At 45.2% G+C, this 16,831-nt stretch overlaps 2 protein-coding genes across 8 annotated transcripts in view; one reads left to right on the forward strand and one right to left on the reverse strand.

Annotated features, from left to right (window-relative positions):
• ANKIB1 (ankyrin repeat and IBR domain containing 1) overlaps window positions 1–16,831 on the reverse strand; it is a 202,525-nt gene that overhangs the window by 167,274 nt on the left and 18,420 nt on the right. The gene's annotated exons all lie outside the window — the stretch shown is intronic.
• The window catches only part of KRIT1 (KRIT1 ankyrin repeat containing), a 71,476-nt gene that overhangs the window by 17,204 nt on the left and 37,441 nt on the right, over window positions 1–16,831 (forward strand). For 5 of the 7 annotated variants that reach the window (XM_056519041.1, XM_056519045.1, XM_056519040.1 and 2 more), the window contains 4 exons: window positions 3,293–3,451; window positions 4,587–4,746; window positions 5,950–6,042; window positions 9,811–9,940. In XM_056519041.1, coding sequence (XP_056375016.1) covers window positions 3,350–3,451; window positions 4,587–4,746; window positions 5,950–6,042; window positions 9,811–9,940 — 485 coding nt within the window. In that variant the 5' untranslated portion in view covers window positions 3,293–3,349. Of the gene's footprint in view, window positions 1–3,292; window positions 3,452–4,586; window positions 4,747–5,949; window positions 6,043–9,466; window positions 9,533–9,810; window positions 9,941–10,248; window positions 10,283–16,831 lie in introns of those variants that run through there. The other 2 variants (XM_056519046.1, XM_056519047.1) reach the window with 2 other exon arrangements.

Genomic DNA, 16,831 nt, shown 5'->3' on the forward strand with positions numbered 1-16,831 from the left:
TCAGAGCTACACTTTTAAGGGGTACTCCGGTGGAAAACTAATATATATATTTTTTTTTTTTTTTTTAAACTCAACTGGTGCCAGAAAGTTAAACAGATTTGTAAATTACTTCTATTAACATTTTTTAATCCTTCCAGTACATATTAGCTGCTGAATACTACAGAGGAAATTATTTTCTTTTTGGAGCACAGTGCTCTCTGCTGACATCACGAGCACAGTGCTCTCTGCTGACATCCCTGTCCATTTTAGGAACTGTCCAGAGCAGCATATCTTTGCTATGGGGATTTTCTCCTACTCTGGACCGTTCTTAAAGGTCAACTGCAGTGGTACACATTTATATATGCCCGAGCCCGGGCCTCAAAAATAAACAAAATAAACTCATACATACCTTCCTATGAGCGCCCGTTGGTCCGGCACAGGCCTCACAGAGTCCGGCAGTGCTGACGTCATTCCCCTTCCTGGGGACGGGGACGCCGCAGAGCTGTCGGCGTATCACAGGCCGTAGCGATGTCCCGCCCCGGCCTATGATAGGCTGAGCCCACTCTCATGTAAGAAGCCGGCCAGAGCTCTTTACATGACAGTGGGCTCAGCCTATCACAGGCCGGGGCAGGACATCGCTACGGCCTGTGATACGCCGACAGCTCTACGGCGTCCCCGTCCCCAGGAAGGGGAATGACGTCAGCACTGCCGGACTGTGAGGCCTGTGCCGGACCAAAGGGCGCTCGTAGGAAGGTATGTATGAGTTTATTTTGTTTATTTTTGAGGCCCGGGCTCGTGCATATATAAATGTGTACCACTACAGTTGTCCTTTAAAATGGACAGATATGTAAGCAGAGAGCACTGTGTTCCATAAAGAAAAGCATTTCCTCTGTAGTATTCAGCAGCTGATAAGTACTGGAAGGAGTAATTTATAAATCTGTTTAACACTGAGGACAAGCAGGGCTCCGTGCACTGAAGACAAGCAGGGCTCTGAGGACAAGCAGGGCACTGAGGACAAGCAGGGCTCCGTGCACTGAGGACAAGCAGGGCACTGAGGACAAGCAGGGCTGAGGCTCTTTGACATGCTACAGGCTCACACATGAAGATGATTGACAAGCCAGTCTGCACAGATCCCTGCTTGTCCCGCCCTCACTTCCTGTATTTGGACTCCTCATAGAGTCACACAGGCAACAGCTGCAGGGACAGCATTTTTTCACCCATAAATATACACAATTTTTAACCAATGTATATTACTAATGTACATATACTTGTATTCTCTACATTATATAAATAATCGAATATAAATGTTTTTGTTGACGACAGGTACACTTTAATAAGAGGAATCCTCTTCTATTATTGATCCTGAGAGCTTTTGGGTGATCAGACTAATGGAGACTATATTGTAGGAGGTTTATGGCTTGTATATTCGCTTCTTGCTCTGCCGGCCTCCTCTATATATCCTCCCCCCCCTCTCTATAGCTATACACATTAGAACAAAGGCCCAGGGCCATATCTATTTAATTACATTTGTTTTGCAGAGACACCTGGAATTTCTCCCAGAGTACTTATGTTCTCGCTTCCTATTCACCGGCCGCGGTAGAGATTATTGCTTCTAAACTGAATAAAATCCCAGTTTGGCCCTTTACACTTCTTAACGCTGCATCTCAAGCCCCATTATCTCTGTCTGTACAATGGCCCTAAGGTCAGGCCGCTCATTTCGTGTACCCATTACTGGCTTCGGATGCAACTAATATTCTCCCCGGTGATCTGATTCTGGGCTCTGCTTCCTTTTTGGCTCTCATAAGATGTATTTTTGCAATATCAAAAGCGACAAAGGATGCATAGCACTGCTGTAAGTGACTACATCAGCCTATTACTGGTTAGGGGGACAGGGGCATAATTAGAAATAATTCAGAATATTCTGTATTCAGGCTCTGTTCACATCACAGTGAAGTTCTACCTTCTGCCTAATGATGTGTTTCCCAACCAGCGCTCCTCCAGCTGTTGCAAAACTACAACTTCCAGCATGTCCGGACAGCCGAAGGCTGTCCGGGCATGCTGGGAGTTGTAGTTTTGCAACAGCTGGAGGCGCTCCAGTTGGGAAACCAGGTGCAGCGGTGATGTAAATGGGCCTGTAGTCTATAATCCACAAGTTTCTGGATCCTCGCAGTTTTGTACCTATCTGTGTACTGGCTACCAATGCGGTCGTACTGGAATAAGTGACAAGTTGCCTATTATTTTTATTTATTTTATTTTTTTTATCAAATCAAATTTGTGTCACAAAAATCTGCGCAGCGTAGGTTACGACATGGATTCCCATTAAACATAATAGGATGCAGTTTTGAAGCAAAATGAATGTGCCAAAATCCATGTGAACAGAGCCTAATGCTTTAGAAGCAAAATATAAATTTAATATCAAATATTAAATAAGTATAATTGAATAAATAATATTAAATATAATTAAATAAATATGAATTAAAGGGGTACTCTGGTTGAAAACTTTTTTTTATTTTTTTTTTTTTTTTTTAAACGAACTGGTGACAGAAAGTTAAACAGATTTTTGAATTACTTAAATAAAAAAAAATATTTGTCCTTCCAGTACTTATTAGCAGCTGTATGCTACAGAGGAAATTCTTTTCTTTTTGAATTTCTTTTTTTTTTGTCTTGGCCACAGTGCTCTCTGCTGACACCTGGTGCCCGTATCAGGAACTGTCCAGAGCAGGAGAAAATCCCCATAGCAAACAGAGGTGTCAGCAGAGAGCACTGTGGACAAGACAAATAAGAAATTCAAAAAGAAAATAATGTCCTCTGTAGTATACAGCTGCTAATAAGTACTGGAAAGATTAAGATTTTGAAATAGAAGTAATTTACTTGGGCACCAGTTGATTTAAAAAAAAATTTAAAAAATTTCCACCGGAGTACCCCTTTAAAAAAAAAAAAAAATATTATATCATTTAAATAATTTTAAAAATAATTAAATAAATTATATGAAATATTAATTAAATATTACATATTGTTACATAAATAATAATAAATATGATTAAATATTACAAATTGTTAAATACATTAATATTAAATGTTAAATAAATAATATTAAATATTTAATAATTTTTGAATAAATAATATCTTTTTAGGCTGCACTAAGACACAAACTACTATGGACATAGCCACAGCATTGGCAGATCTAGACCATAGATTCAGATTAAATACTTCTTATTGTTCATACGATCCTTTTGCACTCGGCAATCACCAGTGATTCCCCATAGACATAGGATGGTGCTATACGATGATCCACTGCCCTTTGTTTTTCCAGGCCAGACGTGCCCTCCGTTTCTGATCTTACCCATTGACCAACCAGGGCATTATCACCATGGGCAGCCCCACCGACACAGAAGAGGTGCACGTAGCTGTGATCCGCCCCAAAAATGCTGGTAGCCTCAATTCGCGGGAATATCGTGCAAAACTGTACGAGGTAAGAAACAAAGTGTTTGTGCTGTTTATTATCCATGATCCTCGATGGTCTGTGGCAGAAATGCCCATCCGTATTGGTTCGGGTGGCATATATATGCAGTGTGTTTCAATGGCAAAGGCCTCAATGAATAAGTAATAGCATTTGCTGAGGACTCTGGTCCTCCCCAGTGTGCTGGATCTGCAAAACTACAACTCCCAGCATGCCTGGACAGCCTTCGGCTGTCCAGGCATGCTGGGAGTTGTAGTTTTGCAACAGCTGGAGGCACATTGATTGGGAAACACTGTAGGCAACGTTAAACAGGACTTACAAATAATAGAAGAAAATGCACCCAAACGCATTTCGGAGCTGGAGCTCCTTACTCATAGCAACATAGCATGCTGTGAGTAAGGACTTCTTGGTCTAAAATGCATTAATTTGTATGGGATTCAGGTTTTTTAAGGTTTAAATGGGCACTGTCAGATACAAGAACTTTTGATATGTTGTAAAGCATGAATAACCAATAGGTTTTGCAGTTGCTTTCTTTAGAAAATGTTCAGTATTTCATACTGAAAAAGCCAGTCAAACAACTGCCCGCCCCCCCCCCCCCCCTGCCTGCTTGGGAACATACTAGTCCTGCTGTGTCCATGCGTCATCACCTATGTCATGGACACACTTCCTTGATTGACAGCTGTGAGCACAGGGCTGGAGGAAAAATCCTCCCACTGTCAGCTTGTGTCCCGCTACTGTCAGTGAGGACAAGCTGGGAGTTGTAGTTTTGATAATGCAAGGGGAGATGTGAGCAGACAGCATACTGAGGGAGGGGGCGGAGACCTGCACAGTGAGACCACGCCCCCTCCCTTTGAGAGGAATTCAGACTAGTGAGCTAAATTAAAAGTGTAATAAAAAAAATAAATAAAGGTGCTAGACACATAAAAATGAGATGTACATGGTCAGGATTAGGTACTGAGTGATATATTTAAAAAATGTTTTTTTGTTGGATCTGACGGGTACGCTTTAACGTTGCCTAGACTTCTTTAAACAATTTTAAATAATTGATTCAGTGCTGGCCCAAGCAATTTTATTGATGATACAATGACAGTTCTTTCTCTACTCCATCATTGGGAGCTGATCTTCTTTTTTTCCCTCCTGTTTTCAGATCTTAATGATTGAGGTGCCTATAGAAGGGCAAAAGAAAAAACGGAGGAAAGTTTTGCTGGAAACCTGTCTACAGGGGGAGAAAGACAAGTCCCAGGAGATACTGGACTATGTGCTGGAAGCCACCAAGCAAAGCTCTCCTTCAAATCAAGGGGTGAAAGGTGAGGAGGAAATCCTAAGTGCTAACAACAAGAACTGGGTCTCCCTGATGAGCCATATATGGTGAAACCCGTAGGAGACATTTTTGTAGTCAGGCACTTTTATCTTTCTAGGGCTTACCAGGTCAGGGTTAGGCACTAGAGGTACAGGAGTTGCCCTATCAGAGCAAGTACCCAATTTTGTACCAACCTCAAGGGTTTAGCCCCCTCTAGGGTCTGTTGGGTATATTTTCCTTTTATTAGGGACATTTTTGTAGATCTAGGGATAGTATTGGTTTCATTGTTCTGCAAAATCCTGAAAAGATGACCAACTGGTGGTAAAAGTTCCTAGTGCCGTACATTACGGGCCCGTGGTCATCACGCTTCACACTCGGAGCCTCCAAAGGTGGGTGCGTGATCATACATCTTATCCCCTATCTTTAGATAGGGGATAAGATGTATTAGGGCCGGAATATCCCTATAAGGACCAAGGTCCATGTTTCAAATTTGACCTGTTAATTTAAAGGGGTACTGCCCGGAGCAGGATAGATTTGCAATGTGGATTTGCTCCTACTCTGGACAGTTCCTGACATGGACAGAGGTGTCAGCAGAGAGCACTGTGGTCAGACAGAAAGGAAATTAAAAAAGAAAATAACTTCCTGTGGAGCATATAGCAGCTAAGTACTGGAAGGGTTAAAGGGGTACTTCGGTGGAAAACTGTTAATTTTTATTTATTTTTTTAAATCAACTGGCGTCGGAAAGTTAAACAGATATGTAAATCACTTCTATTAAAAAATCTTAATCCTTCTAGTACTTATTAGCTGCTGAATACTACAGAGGAAATTATTTTCTTTTTGTAACACAGAGCTCTCTGCTGACATCATGACCACAGTGCTCTTTGCTGACCTCTGCTGTCCCTTTCAGGAACTATCCAGAGCAGCATATGTTTTCTATGGGGATTTTCTCCTACTCTGGACAGTTCTTAAAATGGACAGAGCCGGAAGTTTGTTCCAAACGCTGAGCAGCGGAGTACCCCTTTAAGCACCATATTCAGTTAATGGAGCTGTGTATGTGGTCTTGTTTTTTTCGCCAAACATTTTTTTTTTATTTTTACTTTTTTGTTACTACTGCATATATATTTATTTGCTGCAAAAGACCAATGTCCACAATCCATATGCAGATTATACAAAATATATCGCGATTCTTTTTTTCTATAACAACCCACAGGCAAAAGAGTTGTGTTTATGAACACATTTCCTCTTGAAGGTGACAAGGCCGGTAAAGAAGCCACCCTGTTCCTGGTCCCAACCTCTGTCAAAGGTAGGCGCCCTAAATTCCTAATAGGGTGTATTTGGTTGAATGGGTGTATATACGGATATACAGTAACCCACTGTTTCCAACCAGTGTGCCTCCAGCTGTTGCAAAAATACAACTTGCAGCATTCCCGCACAGCATGTAGACATGGTGTCTTAGTGGTTGGCACTTTTGCTTTGCTAATGCCTGGAGTGACCTTAGGCAAAGGGCGACCTCTGCATGAATTCTTCGTCTTCCCTGTGCTTGCATGTACTTATGGGGAACTTAGATAATCTTGATAAAAAATATATATAATTTTTGTGTTTGCAGCTTCTATGCTGACTAATGTGTCTCCATTGAAACAAACCAACCCTGAACCTACCGTCATTCTCCCTCCTATGTGTCCCCTAGGTTAATTTGACAGTATGACGGAAGAGTTAGAAATGTTTACATATAAAATATATATATATATGTATATATATATATCCTAATACACAAGTGCCCGCTGCTGTGGCAAATACAAAATGTACAAAAAAGAAAGTTGCAACAGCACTCTTGGTCAAAAAATGGAGGCTCTTAGTGCACTATTTGATCAAAATTTGTCCCCCCCCCCATCCACCACGCGGAGGTGGCCTCATATCGGATAGGACCCTAACATGATAACTCACCTCTGCTGTGCATATAGCCTCTGACTGTGTGACATGTTGGATCAGCCATTGACTAAACCACCTCCAGTCTGAGAGGGGTAGGGTGCACGGCTAAAGAGGGTGCAACACCCCCCCCAACTTACAAAGTAAAAACAAAAGGAAAAATAGCCAGCACAACAACCTAATACACAGGTGCCCGCTGCTGTGGCAAATACAAAATGTACAAAAAAGAAAGTTGCAACAGCACTCTTGGTCAAAAAATGGAGGCTCTTAGCGCACTATTTGATCAAAATGTGCCCCCCCCCCCCCATCCACCACGTTGTTGTGCTGGCTATTTTTCCTTTTGTTTTTACTTTGTAAGTTTGGGGGTGTGGCACCCTCTTTAGCCGTGCACCCCACCCCTCTCAGACTGGAGGTGGTTTAGTCAATGGCTGATCCAACATGTCACACAGTCAGAGGCTATATGCACAGCAGAGGTGAGTTATCATGTTAGGGTCCCATCCGATATGAGGCCTCCTCCGCGTGGTGGATGGGGGGGGGCCACATTTTGATCAAATAGTGCGCTAAGAGCCTCCATTTTTTGACCAAGAGTGTTGTTGCAACTTTCTTTTTTGTACTATATATATATATATATATATATAATATAATATACAGCGATCCCTCAACTTACAATGGCCTCAACATACAATAGTTTCATCATACAATGGTCTTTTCTGGACCATTGTAACTTGAAACCAGACTCGACATACAATGTACGGACAGTCCAGATCTGTGAAACGTGTCACAACTGCAGGAACTGACCAATCAGAATGGACATTCACTGGTAAATCACCTGTATTACTGAAGTGCATGCACTGACTGGTGTCTGGTAGCGCACCCTACAGTACAGAGAGGAACTACAAGTTCTGTACTACTCCTTACCTGTGCCAGGGTTAGCTACTCCTTTTGAACACCAAGTAAGGGCGGCTCCATTTGGGACACTGTGTGTTCTGTACAGGACCCTGAAAAAGCTCCTTTCCTCTACATAAACCATTGTTTCCCAACCAGGTTTGCCAACGGCTGTCCGGGCATGCTGGGAGTTGTAGTTTTGCAACAGCTGGAGGCACCCTCGTTGGGAAACACTGACATAGATAGTGATTTACAGCTCCCAGCAGATCTTTCTTACTTTTATATGGAAGGATTTGCTTTATCTGTATTAGTTATCTACTTATTTTTCTTTAATCCTCACTTTTTCCTATTTTTGGATGATATTTTGAGGCTTCAGAACCAATTACCGGGTTTCCATAGAGTTATGGACTCAACATACAATGGTCTCAACATACAATGGTCGTCCTGGAACCAATTAATATTGTAACTTGAGGGACCACTGTGTGTGTATATGTACACTATTGTAAAAACCTGGCTTGCAGGTGCAGGCTGCTGGGCTAAATATACAGCAACAGGAGAATACAGCAGCACACTGCTAGCACAAAGATATAGATGAAACATGAGTATATAGATAAAACATGAGTATATAGGTAGAACATGAAAAGCTATACAGCTGTAATGCAATAAATGATGATATGAAACGATGAAATTATGAGGTACTTAGCTTGCGAATTTGGTGCCAAATAGCGTGGACCGTCCCACCACGGTAAGGTGACCTCATTCTGGGACGGACCCTACACTGTGAATATGCCTCTGTGTTAACAGTACAGTAGGCATTGCAAGGTCTGAAACATCCAAGACACCTTATATACACACCTGATAGAGGTGGGTGGGGTGCAGGAGCCAACATGGAGGTAGCCACTCCCTCGTATGTGTAATACAAACAAAGAACAAATTGGCCAGCACTATTGATCCAAACTATTGTAAGAACTATTGTTCTTTGGTTGTATTACACATACGAGGGAGTGGCTACCTCCATGTTGGCTCTTGCACCCCACACACCTCTATTAGGTGTATATAAGGTGCCTTGGATATTTCAGACCTTGCAATGCCTGCTGTACTGTTCACACAGAGGCATATTCACAGTGTAGGGTCCGTCCCAGAATGAGGTCACTTTACCGTGGTGGGACGGTCCACGCTATTTGGCGCCAAATTTGCAAGCTAAGTACCTCATAATTTCATAGTTTCATATCTTCATTTATTGCATTACAGCTGTATAGCTTTTCATGTTCTACCTGTATACTCATGTTTTATCTATATACTCATGTTTCATCTATATCTTTGTGCTAGCAGTGTGCTGCTGTATTCTCCTGTTGCTGTGTGTGTATATATATATATATATATATATATATATATATATATATATATATATATAAATCTACATTTATTGGTCTCTGTAAATTTTTGTATGTAGTTTTAGTTACATCTTTTCCATAGAGCTGGCCACCATGACAGCTGCTACACCAGCAGTCACTCAGCTTTTCTAGACTCCGGAGTGGTACATCTGCTTATTTATACTGTGTTGCCTATTTCGTTATAGTACAAATCTGTACAATTTGACAGATTTACAAATAGGATAGTAGTCACTCAGCTTTTCTAAGAACAGACATAGCAATATCATATAACGATGTATGTGTGTGAGATATATATATAGAACAGAACTATTTCTAAAACTAATAGAACTTGTATATAGCATTTTTCACCAGTTTTCCCCTCTGCAGGCTCTAACTCTACTTGTGAGTGTTTTTTCGGAGCTCAGCTCCACAGTGGGCAGGGATGAGCTTCTATGATGTGTCCCATATACTGCCTACAGAGAAAAGAGGAAACCCTGTTTATCTATTTATCTTATATCTATCTATCTTTCTACTACACACAGAAGCAGCAACGGCAAAGAGGATGTTATACAGCAGTAATAATCAGTGCTGCTTTCTCTTCAGCACTGGGTGAGATAGCAGAACACATACTAGAAGCTGCAGTGTTCCTGTGTGTCTGTGCCTCTCGCTCTCTCTGCAACTCTTCTCCCTTCTCCTCTCCCTCACTTATTCATAGACTTTTATGGACAGCTGTAACCTGAACTCTAGTGAGCAAATAATCCATCTTCATAGTGAAATTCCAAGTGAGTGATCAGTGAATCAGTGAGGGGAGGGAGAGGAGTCTGATGAGTGCAGAAAGATACTTGTACTATTGTTCGGGCTTTAATTCTACTCTTTTTCCTTTGCAGATAATTCTAAGACCAACTACAACCCTGGGAGTCCTGTGTTCTACTGCCTGCAGGATATCATGAGAGTGTGCAGCGAGAGCAGCAACCAATTATCTACAGTTACAGCACGCATGCTCATTGCTCTGGATAAGTAAGGAGATAAAAAAAGAATATAACTAAAATAAAAATAAATATATATTCTCTACAGTTAGAGCATGCATGCTCATTGCTCTGGATAAGTAAGGAGATAAAAAAGGAATATAACTAAAATAAAAATAAATAAATATTCTCTACAGTTACAGCACACATGCTCATTTCTCTGGATAAGTAAGGAGATAAAAAGGAATATAACTAAAATGAAAATAAATATTCTCTACAGTTAGAGCATGCATGCTCATTGCTCTGGATAAGTAAGGAGATAAAAAAGAATATAACTAAAATAAAAATAAATATTCTCTACAGTTAGAGCATGCATGCTCATTGCTCTGGATAAGTAAGGAGATAAAAAAGGAATATAACTAAAATAAAAATAAATAAATAAAAATTTAATAAATAAATGTTATTCCTAGTCAGATTCAAAGAGAGAACCCCATATATAATCTACATCAGTTTTCCTCAACCAGTGGGTCTACAGCTGTTGCAGAACTACAACTCCCAGCATGCCCAGACAGCCTTTGGCTGTCTGGGCATGCTGGGGGTTGTAGTTTTGCAACAGCTGGAGGCACCCTGGTTGGGAAACACCAATCTACATAAAAAGTGGAGTAAACATGTAAATGCACTGATACGGCTTTATTCAAAGTTCTGTTGGTTGTTTTAGGAAAAAGTTGGCAAGGTTGTACTCCTATAATGCAAAATCCAACATAAATGACTGTACAGTACTTGGTATAATAGTAAGACAAGTTCAATGTAGACATGGAATTGTCCATGGAGTGTTGGGAGATTTCAGCTCAGAAGGCTACAGGATTGCGATTGCAGCTTTTTCTATACATAATGTAATTCAGGATCACTGCAGAATAAGTCATTTATTTACAAGATAAATAATGTATGTACACAGTGACCCCACCAGCAGAATAGTGAGTGCAGCTCTGGGGTATAATACAGGATATAACTCAGGATCAGTATACAGGATAAGTAATGTAATGTATGTACACAGTGACCTCACCAGCAGAATAGTGAGTACAGCTCTGGAGTATAATACAGGATATAACTCAGGATCAGTACAAGACAAGTAATGTAATGTATGTACACAGTGACTTTACCAGCAGAATAGTGAGTACAGCTCTGGAGTATAATACAGGATAAGTAATGTAATGTGTGTACACAGTGACCTCACCAGCAGAATAGTGAGTACAGCTCTGGAGTATAATACAGGATATAACTCAGGATCAGTATAGGATAAGTAATGTAATGTATGTACACAGTGACCTCACCAGCAGGATAGTGAGTCCAGCTCTGGAGTATAATACAGGATATAACTCAGGATCAGTACAGGATAAGTAATGTAATGTATGTACACAGTGACCTCACCAGCAGAATAGTGAGTACAGCTCTGGAGTATAATACAGGATATAACTCAGGATAAGTAATGTAATGTATGTACACAGTGACCCCACCAGCAGAATAGTGAGTGCAGCTCTGGGGTATAATACAGGATATAACTCATGATCAGTATACAGGATAAGTAATGTAATGTATGTACACAGTGACCTCACAATCAGAATAGTGAGTACAGCTCTGGAGTATAATACAGGATATATCTCAGGATCAGTACAGGATAAGTAGTGTAATGTATGTACACAGTGACCTCACCAGCAGAATAGTGAGTACAGCTCTGGAGTATAATACAGGATATAACTCAGGATCAGTACAGGATAAGTAATGTATGTACACAGTGACCTCACCAGCAGAATAGTGAGTACAGCTCTGGAGGGTGTGGTCACTAGGTGTGTCTGTCTGTTGCTGAGCTCCTGAGACTCCAGACTTCCAGAGGAGAGAGGCGGATTTTTCCACCTGCTTTCCCAGGAAGGTGGCAGATTCCTGGGGAAGAGCCTCCTGCAATGGAGCCTCATGGCTCCACTTCCCGTTCTAGGCTGGCAGGAGGTGGAGTGAAAACTTCGACAGCCATTGTTCCGGCCGGGAGAAGATGCAATGCAGGCTCTGCTTCTCAGGCTACGGGTGCCAGCCAGAGATCCACAGGTGGAAGAAGGGCACGGAAAAGCAGTGTGGAGATGTGGTCGGAGAGAGGGCCCAAGGAGTCCAGCTCCACGTACTGCTCCCGCATGGCCGCAAGGTTTGCGGAGTATGATCAGTGCGGTAGGGAGCTGAGGATGGCCAGAGAGGATCTGCGTGCGGCCCAGAGTCTGGTGAACGCTGGATCCAAAAAGAGCAAGCCAGAACTGAGGAAAAGGATAACATCGCTGAGAGGCGAGGTTGTGAAGCTGGAGGCGAGGAGAGCGGAGATACTGGAGGGGAACGGTCTCTTTAAGGAGAAACTGATAAACAACGATCGGTTTGCCGCCACAAAATCCCCAGGTAAGGTGGAGGTGGATGATGGGGAGAGTAGTGGCGGTGAAGATAGTGAGGATGGTGGTGAAGATGAAAGGAGGAAGAGGAGAAGATGGAGGAAAATGCACAATGTGTGGAAGTTGATGCTGTGCCTGTAGCTACTCCCTGTGACACCCAAACCCAGGACAGCTACATTGAGGCTGGACAGGTGGCACTACCACCAAGTGAGAGTGAGGAGGATGACGTGGAGAGTGAGGCTGGGGGTCTGCTGAGGGCAATTGTGATGCAAGAGTCCCCAGCCCACCTCCAGAATTTCACCTTTGGCGACGATGAGTGTGAGGATGTTGTGGTCAAGCAGAGGTCCAAGAAGCGGAAGACCAAGGAGACAGTACAATATGTATTTGTCCCTTTCCAGCAGTCTGGGCCAGCTGCAAAGCTGGTTGAGGCTGCGGGCTCCCCCAAACTGCCAAACCCCGTTCCTGTGGTGGAGCGGGACCAGCATGGGGGGTACAGTAGGGCGACAAAAGGTTGAGGACGCAATAGTTGTGAAGCCCACCCATCCTGTTGGTAGGGAAGGGCAGGATGGGCTCATGCCGGGCAGCTCTGGCACTGCAGGACCGCCCCAGGGTGACAGGGGGCGTGTCCAAGTGCCAGAGGCGAGCTACGCTGCCGTGTGCTCGGGGGGCGGTTCCCCGAGTACTATGGGCACTACTGGCGCCGCGGGGCACTCCCCTGTGAGGGGGTAGTGTCCGGGCGCTGGAGAGTGTTGGGTCCGTGGGGGCGGTCCCCCGAGTACAGTGTGTTCTGCGGGGCACTCCCCTGTGAGGGGGTGGGGAGTGTCCCGGTGCCGGGATCAGTGTCCCGCAATGGCGCCGTGGGAGGAGCTGGGGTGCGCTCAGTGGGGCAGCCCCAGACTCAGGAGGTGTCATTGCCCATTCAGGAGGAGCCATCGCCATCAGCATTGACCCCAGCAGCAGCCAAGCCAGAAAAAAAGACTTTGGTTAAACCAGCGGTACTACAATTCCCAGCCAGCCCAGAATCAGTTAGGCTGGGTATGAGTGCAGGATGTCAAAATGTTGAGTGTAGTAGTGTTGTGGATGAGAGGAGTGTCAGTGGAGTGAATGTTGGTGGGAGTAGTGGTACGAATGGGAAGTCTGGTATGGATGGAAAAAAGGATGATGTGAGTGGTGGTGTGAATGGTGGTTCTGGGTCTGAGTCTGGGTCTGGTCCGGCTGCCCTCCCGGCAGTGACTGCTCCTAGGAGCTATGCTAATGTCGCTGCGGGGGTCCAGGGTGGGTCCCCGTCTCCGTCCGGCCCCGGGGGTTAGTTGCAACAGCGCCTCCTGGAGGCTCTGCGTAGGGGCGACAGGTCGATCCAGGTAGAGGGAAGAGGTGAGGTCGACCTGTCTTTCTGGATAGAGAGGCACAGTTTGGGGGCTTTCCGAGAGCGGAATGGGGAGGTGGTCTGGTCCCTCCCGACAACCGGGCAGGACAATAACCGCAGGAATGTGGTCCGTCTCATTTGGAGGGGTGAGGATGCGTGCCCACCTCACGCTAAAGTGGTTGAGATCCTCCTCCAGATGGAATTCAGGGCGAGTGACATCTTTGCCCTGATCTACCCCTACGGTTCGTCCGAGTTTGACGTCAGTTTAGTTCGGCCAGAGGGTCTCGAACTCTTCTGGTTAAACTACGAGGTGGCGAAGAACGAGCCCGGCTGGCGGGGTTTTGCCGTAAAGGCGATTTCCCATCAGAACTCAGTCAATAAGGTGACCGTTTTGACCCGTAACGAGTCACTTTGTTGTTAGGACATCACTTATTTATTTATTTATTTATATAGCGCCTACAGATTCCGCAGCGCTTAACCTGGCTCTGTCGGTATGGGGATGTGACGGACATGCCCAGGAAAAACTTGGATGAGCACGGGATCTAGTCCGGGGCCTGGACGTTTTCCGTCAAACTCAGGCGTTCAGGGAGTACGGTTGCCCACATTCCGTCAGCCGCCTTCCTTGGACGTGACAGGATCCAGGTTTTCTACCAGGGGCAGCCTAAGGTCTGTCACAGGTGCGGTAGCCCCACCCAATTTAGCGCACCCTGTACTGTACAGGTCTGTGCTTTGTGTGGTGGGGTGGGTCATCTGGCTGCATACTGTGGGCAGATCCGCTGCCATCTGTGTGGTGTCCTCGGGCACCCTTTTAGCCGTTGTCCTAGCGCCTTCGCCCGTGCGGCGGCCGCTCTGGCTGGGGAGAGCTGTGAAGTTGCCTCGGTTGGAGAGGGTACGAGCAGGGATGTGGGCGCACCAGGGCTAGTGAGGAGGAAGGGCCCCGACAAACTAAGGCGGGAGGAAAATCGGAGTAGGAGTAGGGAGCTGGTGAGTGCCCAAATGACGGGGGTAGCTCCGGCCCCTGCTCCTGAAGTTGGCCCTGAAATTACTGAAGCCCTGGAGGAGGACGTGCTGGATGAGGAGATCAAGAGACTGGGCAAAGAGGAAGGCAATATGGCCGACTCTTCCGATTCCTCCCACTATGAAAGTGTGGATGAGGAGAGTATAGAGAAGGCCAAAAAAAAAGACAAGGGCAAAAGGAAAGGTAGAAAGAAGAGGTCCAAGCCCTCTCTCCCTTGTACTGCAGGCCGGGTCCAAAACGGAAGCCTGACTGCCCCCCCTCTGGTTGACCTGTCAAACCGGTACCTCGTCCTTGATAACATCTCCTCCCCCTCCTTGGAGGGGGAAGGTGAGGGTGAGGTGCCTAGGGAGAAAGAGCCTCTGGGGGGAACTGGGCCCTGTCCTGTTGAGGCACCTTCCTCGGAGGGCAGGGCTAGACCAGGGTCGGACGGAGACGGGGACCATATGGACCAAAGCGAGTCCAAAAAAAGATGTAAAAGCGGTCCTGCCCTTTCTTCTTCTTCTGGGGATGAGGGAACGAAGAAGAAGGGGAAGAAAAAATATAGGTGTGGCCGTCTAACTCAATCACCCATGATGGCGGCACTCACCCCATTGACGCTGGCATCCATTAACTGTGCTAGTATAAAGTCTGATACGGCTAGATTCGCAGCCTTTGATTTTTTTGGGCGTGTTGAAGCCGACATTTTCTTTTTACAGGAGACCAGGTTGTCAGATCTAGCCTCTCTGGTTAAAGCCAGAAGAGAGTGGAGGCGTGGGCCCTCCCACTGGTCTCTTGCGGCTGAGCTGTATAGTGGGGTGGCAGTCCTTTTTACCGCTCCGGTTGAATGCCGACGGGTTATTGAGTTAGAAATGGAGAGGTGCCTGATCTTAGATGTCCTCATGAAGGGGCAAGAGCTCCGGCTCATTAACCTCTATGCCGCACAAACCAAGTGGGGCCGCAAAGATCTCTTTATGAGGATTAAGCCCTTTCTTTTTACTAGCCGGCAAGTGATTTTTGGAGGGGACTTCAATAATGTCACGAGGTTCCAAGATAGGAGAGGTTCCAATGGTCCGCTGGCTTATGATAGCATGGCCCTCAATAATATAGTTAGGGAAGCTCGCCTAGAGGACGCCCGCATCCGGAGCCCCTCAGGCCACGTGGGCTCCACCTATCATCGAGGTAGCTGCAGGTATAGGATAGACAGGTTTTATTTAAAGGAGGAAGCCGTCTCTTCCGCAGTGTCCATGGTTGAGGTGGAATTCTCCGATCACTGTATGATTTTGTTTTCCTTGAATGTTTCAGAGACCCCCTGGATGGGTAAAGGTTATTGGAAGCTGAATTTGTCCCTCCTGGAGGAAGCGGAGATAAGACAGTCCTTTTGAGGATTTTCTTCAGAGTCGGGTACCTTTACTGGACCTTTGTAGTAGTAAGTCAGAGTGGTGGGAGATATTCGAGAAGCGGGTTGCGGGGTTCTTCCGCCAGCTCTCGAGCCTCAGGTCCCTGAATAGGTACTGCCTATATCAGGGTCTGAGGAGGAAACTCGAGCTCCTTGTCTCGACTGGAGGTAGTCGGGAGGATATCTCCACAGTGAAGTCCTTGCTGATGAGGTGTCAGTATAATAGACACGCATCTTTGGTTTTTGAGAGGGATTACGGGAGGTACCGCTCGCCCGACCCTTACAGGAACTGTAAGATGTCAGTGAGTAGTAAAGTGGTCCCAGGACTGATTGATAGTACTGGATCTCTGAATCGGTCCAGATCAGGGATCCTGGAGGTCGTCAGATCCTTCTCCTCGCATCTCTTGGGAAGTAAGGATCTAGATCGAGACGGGATGTCGGCTTTCCTGGCTGAAACTATTCCTGAGCCAGGGGTAGACCCCTCTCTTGATGTTTTGGTAGAAGAAATCAGGGAAGAGGAAGTGAGACTGGCGATCGAGGGGCTCGCCCCCAAGAAGTCGCCAGGTCCGGATGGTTTAACATCCGAGTGGTACAGGACCTTTAAGGAGTCTTTAGCTCCCCTCTTGACTGAGGTATTCAATGAGTGTCTCCTCGGGCACTCTGCCGAAGTCAATGAGGAGGTCAGCCCTGATTCTTCTGTCAAAGGGTAAAGATCCTAGCCGGATCGAGAATTGGAGGCCCATAGCTCTTCTCAATACGGA

The sequence above is a fragment of the Hyla sarda genome, chromosome 5 (genome assembly GCF_029499605.1).
Source record: "Hyla sarda isolate aHylSar1 chromosome 5, aHylSar1.hap1, whole genome shotgun sequence".
Taxonomy (NCBI): domain Eukaryota; kingdom Metazoa; phylum Chordata; class Amphibia; order Anura; family Hylidae; genus Hyla; species Hyla sarda.